Consider the following 10,701-nt stretch of genomic DNA (forward strand, 5'->3'; position numbering starts at 1 on the left):
ATTTTAAATTAAAAATCCAAAATGAGCAAAACCAAGCGAGCATCGCTGAAGATAGTTCATTCACTTCAAGGACTTTTACTTGATCTACGTAAAGTCCATACACATTGCTTTGGAATATGGATTTTCCTTCGAAGACTAGAATTGGTTCATTTTGTAGTATTTCACTGTCAGCTTGTTTCTTATGGAAGATCCTTGACCATTTCTCTTTCACTATACTGGAAATAAGAAGCAGAGTTCCATTTCTTTTTTATCTATGCAAAATATAAAATTGAAATTCCTGTTTAAAGCAAGTGTACTAAATCAAAGCAAAATGAAGTTTCAGAGTAGATTAAATTTGAATTTTCAGGGAGGAACTAACATATAGCAATTAGATTTAATAGAAAAATACCCTTCAATTTAATCGAAAATACTCCTTCAAAATATTAAATATATTTGAGAATAAATCTCGTTCATCCAAAAGACAAGTAAAATTACTTACGTTTATCGGTGCCTTCACTGGCATGATTTAAAATTTGATTTTTAAGCTCCTTTACGGTAGACGGGGCTATGGTCCATATTCTGTTCTCATGTGTTGCTAGTGATTCATTGAATTTCTTCTCCACGTTTATTCTTTTTATCCGTTGAAACTCGTGAAAAATCTGAAAAAGAAATTTTTTATGTTGCTTGTGAACGTTTAATAATTGCATATTCGCCAATACTTGATTAATATTGCACAATGCAGGGTATTCTTCTAGAATGTCCGAGACGGGAATTGATGATTTTATTTTCTGAGCTCTGTCAGCAAAAGTTCTAGTCATTTTGGAGTTAATTAACGGATAATCCACTACTGTTTTCTTCATTTCTTCTTGCATTTGTTTAATGTGTTGTTTTATACTTCTTGGATCCTCGAGAGATGTTGGAACCTATTTACGAATGTATAAAACTATGATTGACACCTCACCTTATCAATTATTATAAATATAGTAGGGCATAATTAAACTCTTTCTCACCACAAATCTAGAAACCATCGGTTGTGTTCTTTTTCTGGAACAGTTGATCTTTTCCTCGGCAGATTTTGTACTGCTATTTGCCTTTTCGTTATCACTCTCAATCTGACTATGAAGTTCCTCATTACCAACCGTTTCCTCAACACTTGTTTTATTTCCGAAGTTATTATTTGATGAATTTAAATTCTGAATTTTTAAGTTCTCTCTACGTTCCTGATTGGGGCATTTATTTTTTCTGACATCCTCTTCACGTTTTTTGGTCATAATTTTACTTTGCTCATTTAGTTCATCATCTCTCTCAATTGGCTCTTCATAACTTTCCATTTCTTTATCACGATTTTTTTCGTACTGATTTGAAACTTTAGAGTTTATTTCAATATCTCTGTCTAATTCGATACTGGGGGTATTAACTTCTGTTATATTCTCAATAACTGTGTCTAATTCGATACTGGGGGTATTAGCGTCTGTTATATTCTCAATATTGGAACCACTGTTATCTTCATTTAACTCAATGTCCACCACACTATTTTCTACAGTTAAATTTCGGCTTCCTAACCTATCATCTGTACATAACTTATTCAAATCATTTTCATTTTCTTCTATTTCATGTTTCTTTAATGCCAATTGCTCCTTTGTTCTGCCATATAATTTCCTATTTTCCTCGACAATGTCATTATTCTTCATGTGCTTTCTGCTATTTTTGAACTTGTTTCGTAGCAATTTAATCCATTTTGCCTATAACCCCCTCCCCAAAAGATTAGTCTGAATAATAGAAGACCAGAAGCTCTGTCCTTATTTTCATATATATTACCGAATTTCCTAAATGTGGGAACTCAAGGGTTAACTTTGTGGCGACAATTGCATGTGATGGAGGATACCTGTAAATAAAGCTCATTAGAATTATACTTAAAATTCCAATAAATTCTTACTTACACCGAATATTTGTAAATCAGATCATTATATAAGACGTTGGTCAGTTGTCTATCAACTCTTGATTTCTCCTGTTTGTTTAAATCGTTGTACTGATCTTTGTTCATCGAAAGGGTATTGAATTCTGGGAGTTTATATTCTAGTGAGAACTGAGCTCTCGTAACTTTTGGTTTTTCTTTAATGGTATATTTTTCAGCTTCCATGACACTAAAAATTCGCTAATTAATGCCTGTCCATTTTAGAAACCTAACATTGCTCAGAAAAACCTTTGTAATTTTCCATTGATAAAGATAAATGTGGTCATCTTTGTTTCTTTAAAGTTACATAGGTTTTTAAAGTCAGAGCTTAACGTAAATTATTATAAAAAAATATTATACCAGGTGTCCGAATATTCTATGCTAGAAATCTCTTCATTGTCATTTTTTTCTCTCTATCAAAATTTAAATTATTTTCAGCTTTTCATCTAATAGACCAATTCGAATATTACATAGAGTGAAAGATAAGAAACAAACTTCCAGGGGCACGCCACCATACTGGATAATTTCCTTCTCGTCACGAGACGCCACTAGAGGCAGCTCACGCTGACTTCATGTGAGAGGTTAGCTAACTCGGTCCTACCTCTAGCGGTATCTCTAGCGGTATCTCTAGCTGGAGCGAGTGAAATTATCCAGTATGGCGGCTTGCCCCTAGAAATTAGTATTCCTGCATGTAATATTCGAATTGTTCTATTATGACTCTGTTTCGGTACTAATGCCAAATGAATTACGACAGCCGAAAAGATTTGCTTAAAGTTAAAAATTTCCTTACTTGAGTGTCACTACTACTTTCTAGAGATTTACCCGCTTCTCTTAAGTCATCTTTACATGGGGTTATCTATCAATTCATTAAAAAATTTAAACTTTATAAACGCCAACTACCCTTTGACATAAGAACAAAAGTATTAAAATTATACTAACATCGCTTTTCGCTCTCACCAATTTTATAATCATTTTGTCTTTAATAGATGAATTGTTACTTAGATCAACATCTTGTTCAAAGTCTTCATCATATGCCTAAAAAACGAATATTTGATTATATCGCACGCAACATTCTTGTATTATTACAAATAGGAAGGGTTAAGAGTGAGAAAATTACGCCCCCTGGCTTCAAGACTACGCTACATCTCGCTTAGCACTATCAAAGGCTATAGCTTCCACTCCCTACTCAATTCTCTCTGCCTCCAAGGCTCTCAGCACGCTTCCAACTGTTGGTACAAAACGTACCCTTTTTCATCCTTTCCCATTTATTTTTCTCGGTATTTTTCCCCTCGACCAAGGTCGTCTCTTTGACCCGGTCCTCGCGGTAGATTTCCATTTATTCGTGAACACCTGATTTTAGGGATTCTAGGAAAATCGGCGACTTTTTTTTTGTTTGTTTGCTCCGTTTTGTATGACGAGCTAGGGCGTTATACAAAGCCTTACAGCTCCAAATTCTAACAACGGTCCCTTTAGCTGAATACTTAAGGGGCCCTCCATAAAGAAATGTATTTTTAAAGTGGCGTTAAGGCTTTTGATATAAAATTTAGCATGTTTTGGCATAAAAAATGCAAAATGGTTTTATTAAATAGAGACCGAATTAAGGTTCATCTTAGTCTTTATTTTTCCTGGTTACGATATTTTTTACTTTTACCTTCGTCTGTGGGAATGTGAGGGGATTTTATAAAACGTTCTAACATAATTCTTGAGATTGATTATTAAAAGAATCGATAAAAGTAACTTCATTTTCTCTTCACAATACCTTTTAAGGAAGCTGATAATATTTGCGCTAACATAAGGACGCTTTGGCTAGAGAGTTTGAGACATCAACCAAGAGACCAAACTAGACGCTCAGAACTTCACTTTAGTTAAGATAAAATTTCAGAACAACATGTACACATTATAAATAAAATTGATAAGCGAACGTGTTATAATTATCACGCCAAACTTGAAAGTTATAGCACACTCTTCTTGGTTAGGTTCTTAAACTCTCTATTAGGAAGGTAAATCGCGAACAAAATTAAAAATTACTTACTTGGTAAATTAAGTCGTCATGATTTACGTCAGAGAACGATGGATCCAATAAAATAGATTCTTTTACATTAGAAAGTGTCGGCTGGTCAGCGCTTATTTTCAATTTTCTTTTGCTATTTCCATAGCAAATTAAGCAAAGAATATTTGAACTCATTTTCTACATGAAACGGAAGCACCCGGTAGTCCGAAAACTATGCGAAAACCGATTTAACCGAATTGTATTGAAAGTTCCCTGTTGAAATTTCGGGAGTAATAGAGTACTTGTCTCTCCCCAAGCCCCAACTACTTTTCAAGTAGAAAGGGGTAAGAAACGTATCCCCCCCTTGGATGACAGTAAAGGTGTCGGTGCATAGAACCTACACTCCCCAGGAATGGAAAGTGGGGTTTTTTGTCCCTCACGTCGCTACGTTCTATGTTCGGTTCCATGTATTGATTTTTTTTTCTTGAGGAGCGGAGTGTGTGCTGGTGGACAGTCTAGTTTTAACATTCAAATTTATAGGCACTTAAATATAGAGACTTCCTGTTTTACCCTTATAAAATTTATATATAATAATCGCTTAGTGATGAGTTCGCTTAGCCAATATAAATGCTCAAAATGCGTCTTCTTTACAAGTAAATTTACCCTTTTAATTGCCCACGTAAAAAATATACATGGACATGGACCGAATTTCTCCTTAACTTGCGGAATAAATAATTGCGGAAAATGTTTCAAGAATGTTGAAAGTTATAGAAAGCACGTCTATAGACACCACAGAAATCTAATTACGGAAGAAAGTGCCCGATCAAATATCGAAACCAGCTCTTCAGAAAGCCTAGCTAATGAAATCTTGGGCAACGATGCAGATGGAGGTTTTATTGACGTAGACGAGCAGTTAGAATTTAATCTGAAACCTCTGGAATTAAGAGAAACTATAGTAAAACTTATTTTGAAATATAGAGAAAAACATTTCTTGCCTAAAAGTGTGACTGAAAATTTGACAAATGATCTGTTTGATTTGTGCATTAATATTCTTGAAGCCCAGTGCTCAAAGATTAAGGCTATACTTCAAGCAAATAACATTAAACTTGACGAAGATCAATTGTTTAAGTCAACAAAAGAAGTCAGTGAAGTATTTTCCAGCGTTAATACTAGTTATAAATTGTCTTCGTATTGCATCACGGCATTGAATATGGTTCAGCCTCAGCAATTTTCATTTTGTGAGAGCGTCAACAGAAAAAAACCTAGTGTTTTCCACTACGTGCCAATTTTGAAAGTTTTGGAAGGAATCTACAGTAAAGAAGAAGAGCCACAACGACACATCAATGTTAATCACATTCCAATAAATTTAATTGCTCATTTTAATCAAGGGGAAATAGCAAAGGATATCATAAAAAAGAACAACTCTGATGTGGAAACTATCCAACTTCAATTATACGTAGACGAGTTTGAAGTTGTCAATCCAATTGGCTCCAAAAGAGGAAAACAAAAGGTTATCGGGTGCTATTTTTCGGTTTTAAACCGCAAAAATCAATATAGAACCAAACTAAGCGATATTCACTTGGTCTTCCTTGCAAAATCGAAAGACGTCGATGAATTTGGATGGCATGAAACGTTTCGTCCGCTTTTGTTTGATTTGGAAAATCTGGCAACAAACGGGATTTATAATAAGTGTAAAAATAAAAATATGCGTGGATTTGTGAGTATATTTTCAGGAGATAATTTAGGATTGCATAAGCTTGCCGGTTTCAATGCGAGTTTCAACTCGGGCAGAATTTGCCGATTCTGCATGACGGACAGAAATGATATAGGAGATTTTTTATCAGAATCTGAGGTAGAACTTCGTAGTTTACAAAGACACCTTTATCATTTGGAATGCTTGGCTTTAGATGAAAAAGAGGGTTCCATTTACGGGGTACGATCGGAAAGCCCTCTGCTTAAACTTAGTTATTTTGATTTAACAAGACAGCTCCCAGTAGACATAATGCACGATTTACAAGAAGGGGTCATTAGTAAAATACTTAAACTCCTTCTATCGGAAATGATGAATTCGGGCGGCCTTTCTCTTGAAATTTTAAATCGAAAGCTGTGTGATTTTCCTTACGGAAAATCCGAAAAAAACAGGCCTCAAACTCAGATTAGAAATGCTATCTTGGGTAATGGACAACTAAAGGGCACAGCCACGGAATTGTTCTGTCTTTTCAGACTATTGCCCCTGATTTTTATAGACTACATATCTAACGATAATCCATACTGGGGGATATATATAGAACTTAGGCAAATTTGCGATTATTTATTCTCCCCTTCTATACCGAAAGAGCATTTGACTCTGCTTGAGCAGTATATCAGAAGATTCCTTACTCACGTTAAGGAGTTATGTGGTGACCACTTTTTAACACCGAAATTTCATTATCTTATTCATTACGTAAATTGCATAAAAAAATTTGGTCCGCTTCGCCACATATCATGCATTCGCTTCGAAAGTAAGCACTCCTACTTTAAAGCCATTACCCAAAGTTGCAAAAATTTCAAGAATATTACCAAAACTTTAGCACAGAAACATCAGTTTTACCAGTGTTATAACTGGCTGTCAGAAAATATACCGTGCATAGAACAAACATCTTTAGGGTCATTCATTGAAAAATCAGCTCTACCTTTGGAAGTTCAAACCCAACTTAGCCAGGATTTACCTGATGAAATATACTCTGTTAGAAGCGCAATTTACGATAGTATTCAATTCGCGATCGGAAATCTTTTTGTTTACGAACTAACAGCTTCGTCAAAGCCAAGATTCTTCCTCATTAAATTTATTTTCTCTGTAAATAACCGCTTAATAATAGCCGGAACGCTTTTAAACTGTAAAGAATTTTGTAAAATTTTGCATTGTTATGAAGTTGCGGAAGACCACTTTTCTGAATGGAGAATAATCCAAGCGGGTAAATTCACAAATTATCATATGATAGACCAATATAAAGTGAAAAACAAATCTTACATACCCATGCGGTACGGCACTCTTTCTAACCTTAACTATTTTTGAGCTACAATATATATTTTGTTTTCAAAATTATGATGTATACAAACCGATTCGTTTATTGTTAGTAAACTATGAAATAAATGAAAACAATTGTAGAAGTTGTAAAATAGGAATCAAAATTATTTTACTCCCTTAAAACACCTTTTTTCAGGTATCGCGGATAATCCCCAAATGGAGTGTGGAATTCAGCACTCTTCTTTAAATACATTTGGGGAGTAAAACGGGAATAAAACATAACATACTCCTTTTTAATACCGTATCCAAATGGATATGAGAAAGGAGTACTTTCTAATTATTCCTTTCATACACCGTTTAAGGTGTATCCAACGGAGTATGAAAGGAATAAATAGGAAGTACTCCTTTCTTATATCCATTTGGGGTGTAATAAAGGAATAAAACAATTTATACTCCTTTTAAGATCCCTTCAATTTAGTACCGAAATGGAGTATGAAAGGAATAAAATTAAAATCATTCCATTCTTTAACACCCTTAAAGGTTTAAAAAGGGTGTAAATTTTAGTTAACTCCTTTTTCGCGATCCTTAAACACCTATAATGGAATATATGTATAAAGTTACTCCATTTAAACACCCTTTAAACTCCATATTTTTTTAGAGTGTACTTTTTAATGATGGTACTGATGAAAAAATTATTGCTTTCGCCACAAATGAGTTCTTCACTCTCCTATGTCAAGCGCAATCCGTGTCGAAAGAAATTTATCGTGAGGTTCGATAAAATTTGTGACAATCGTGGCTCAGGAAAAGTTTAATTCGATGGGCCAAGCGCTACATTCCTTGGGAAAGCAACGGTGAAATTTAAATTGGGACCAGCAGAAATTCAACACAGTTTCTACTTGGCAAAAGACGGATCCCTAAACCTGCTGGGAGTGGAAACCCTGTATTTTTCGGTCTTCTGAATAGCTTACGACAATGTTCCCGACCCGGTGATCAAGCCATTAACCTCTGTACTGCCTTACCTGGAGAAGCAGAATGCCTTGCGACGCCGTCGATCACACTGATTGGGCAGCACCGCTCGTAAGCGTAAGAAAACCTAACGGCACCACCCGTCTTTGCGAAGATTTTTCCACCGGCGTGAATGAGACCATAAAACTCAACCAACACCCATTGCCGTTGCCGGAAGACATTTGCGACGCTCAACGGGGGAAATTTTCTACCAGTTGGATCTATCTGAACAATACTTACAAGTAGAACTAGGCGACGATTCTAAACCACTTTGTACCATATGCACTCATATTGGAAACTATCAATATCAGAGACTTCCGTTTGGCGTGAAATCAGCCCCGGAAATTTTCCAAACAATAATGGACCAGTTACTTGCTGGACTTGAATTCGCAACAGCTTACCTCGATGATATAATCATTGTCTGCCGTAACTTCGAAGATCACCAGCAACACCTGAAGGAAGTACTCTCTCGCATTAAAGAAAACGGCCTCTGCCTTCTTCCCGAGAAATGTAAGCTGTTCCTGACACAAATAAAATATATATGATTTCTTATTGATAGCGCTGGTCGACGACCTGACCCGTAGAAAATCAAAGCTATTGCCCACATGCCAGCACCAGTTGACCTGCCAACGTTACGTTCATTTTTGGGAATAGTAAACTATAACCAGGTCTTCGTTAATAATATGCATTTCATGAGACAACCACTGGACGAATTATTGGAGGCCAAACGGTTTTGGTCTTGGACATTAAAATGTCAGGACGCCTTCGCGAAACTAAAGATGATGCTTCAATCAGACCTCTTTTATCGCATTATGATCCCACACTGGACATCATTGTTCCTGCTGATGCCTCCGATTATGGACTTGGGCGGTCTTCCAACATCGCATGCAAGATGGGTCAATTAATCTGGTAGCTCATGTATCACGGGCAATGACCCCCGCCGAAACAACTAAAGTCAAATCGAGAAGGAAGGTCTCGCGCGATGACCTTGTACTCGCCAGTCTCCAAGTCACAGACGCTGTGAAGGCCATAGTCCGACAGCTTCCAGTCACTTTCCCTGAAATTCAATCCTCTGCTCGTGCGGATCCAGTCTTACAGAAGGTCGTCGGGCATATTCAAAATGGTTGGCCGACATTAAACGATCTCCGAGCGACAACAGAGGCAACCGTGCTCGAGCAATTTCAAAGAAGGAAGGACCTGCTTTCTGTCGAGCAGGGTTGCGTGCTTCTAAAAAATAGTCGTAATACCTTACCTATTACCAGCAACAGTTCTGAATCTACTTCACCGAGGACATCCGGGAATCAGAAGGATGAAATCTTTGGCTCGTGCCCATGCCTACCGGCCACTTCAAGACACTCTAATTGACGACTTCGTCAAGAAATGATCCAAATGTCGCTTTGCAGCAAAGTTACCCGTCAAGACTCTGTTGCATTCCGGGTCGAAAGAAGTGAAGGCTTGACAGAGTATACACATCGACTACGCAGGTCCCCATAACGGACACCAGTAACTTATAGTCGTGGATGCCTATAGCCAGTATCCCGATATTTTCGACATGAAAACACCACGTCATCCACCACCATATTTGTCCTGAATAGCCTATTTCAACGTTATGGTTATCCGGAAGTATTGGTGAGCGATATCGGAACTCAGTTTACTTCACAAGGCCTCGTTCTGTTCCCGCAAAAGAATGCAGCATATCTCCTGCTCGCTCTACCATCCGCAATCCAATGGGCTGGCAGAACGTTTCGTGGACCGGTCCGCGACAATTTGGTCTCGCCGTTATGGTCTTGCCGATTTGGTCTCGCCGTTTTGGTCTCGGGACAAATGGGTCTAGGAACAAATGGGTCTCGGTACAATTGGGTCTCGGTACAATTGGGTCTCGGTACAATTGGGTCTCGGGACAATTGGGTCTCGGGACAATTGGGTCTCGGGACAATTGGGTCTCGGGACAAATGGGTCTCGGGACATATGAGTCTGGGGACAATTGGGTCTCGGGACAAATTGGTCCCGGAACAATTGGGTCTCGGGACAAATGGGTCTCGGGACCTAACCCAACCCAACCTTGTTTGGAGGTAAGAAGATTATTTGAGTATTAAAAGCCCGCCTCTTACCACGAACAATTTATCAGCAATAATAGAAATATTTTGGAAAAGGTGTCAGATAATTAATAGGGAGAATATATTGGAAAAGGTGGTGTCGATGTGGGATGAACAAAAGACCGAATGATGGTGGTGTTTAGAAGCCAGTGAATACAGCCTAGTGTCTATGTGGAATGAACAACAGACCGGAAAATGGTTGTGTTAGACAGACAATGGAGTAACCGCCAGTGTAAATGGAACAAAACTTTCCAAATTTCCGTGAACTGTCCGGAAATTGAGAACACGTTAGCTCCGATTTGCAAACTGCGAATGCGGTCCCCTGAGGTGTAACAACAGACAGACACACACTGACACGTCGAAATTAGAGCCTCTATGTGACTTACGCCACTCGCAGAGGTAAAACGTTGTTGTTATCAACGTGGCTTCATTGTACAGTATCGACGCAAATTTCAGGGTTAGCTAAGAACCATTTTTAAATGTGTTAAAAACTTTATTGTCCTGATCAAAAAGGGTTATTTAACATTTTGCATAAAAGAGTTTTCATTATTGGCAAAACGTAAGTGCTAAGGCAAAATAGAAAAAATCAATCTAAAATAATTCACACACTTGATTTAAACTAAATCTATGGATCTTAAATTAACGTTGTTGTTATAATTTTGTATAGAAG

The 10,701-nt window shown here is 37.3% G+C and overlaps 2 protein-coding genes across 2 annotated transcripts; one reads left to right on the plus strand and one right to left on the minus strand.

The window, feature by feature from the left end:
- Positions 1–455: 455 nt before the first annotated feature.
- Positions 456–4,438, minus strand: LOC149680062 (uncharacterized). Its single transcript, XM_089834742.1, has 9 exons — positions 3,966–4,438; positions 2,873–2,968; positions 2,724–2,789; positions 2,294–2,346; positions 1,920–2,123; positions 1,798–1,864; positions 990–1,721; positions 699–902; positions 456–638 (listed from the first exon to the last, which is right to left on the minus strand). Exons 1-9 carry the CDS (start codon positions 4,116–4,118, stop codon positions 471–473), a joined length of 1,743 nt encoding a protein of 580 aa, XP_089690868.1. The 5' UTR covers positions 4,119–4,438; the 3' UTR covers positions 456–470.
- Positions 4,439–4,527: 89 nt separating this feature from the next.
- On the plus strand, positions 4,528–8,840 carry LOC149680063 (uncharacterized). The gene is made up of 3 exons (XM_089834743.1): positions 4,528–6,097; positions 8,332–8,445; positions 8,590–8,840. Exons 1-3 carry the CDS (start codon positions 4,528–4,530, stop codon positions 8,838–8,840), a joined length of 1,935 nt encoding a protein of 644 aa, XP_089690869.1.
- The last annotated feature ends 1,861 nt before the right edge of the window (positions 8,841–10,701 follow it).

The sequence above is a fragment of the Phalangium opilio genome, unplaced genomic scaffold (genome assembly GCF_054372755.1).
Source record: "Phalangium opilio isolate 3A_F unplaced genomic scaffold, DU_Popi_V2 ptg000040l_1, whole genome shotgun sequence".
NCBI classification, from domain to species: domain Eukaryota; kingdom Metazoa; phylum Arthropoda; class Arachnida; order Opiliones; family Phalangiidae; genus Phalangium; species Phalangium opilio.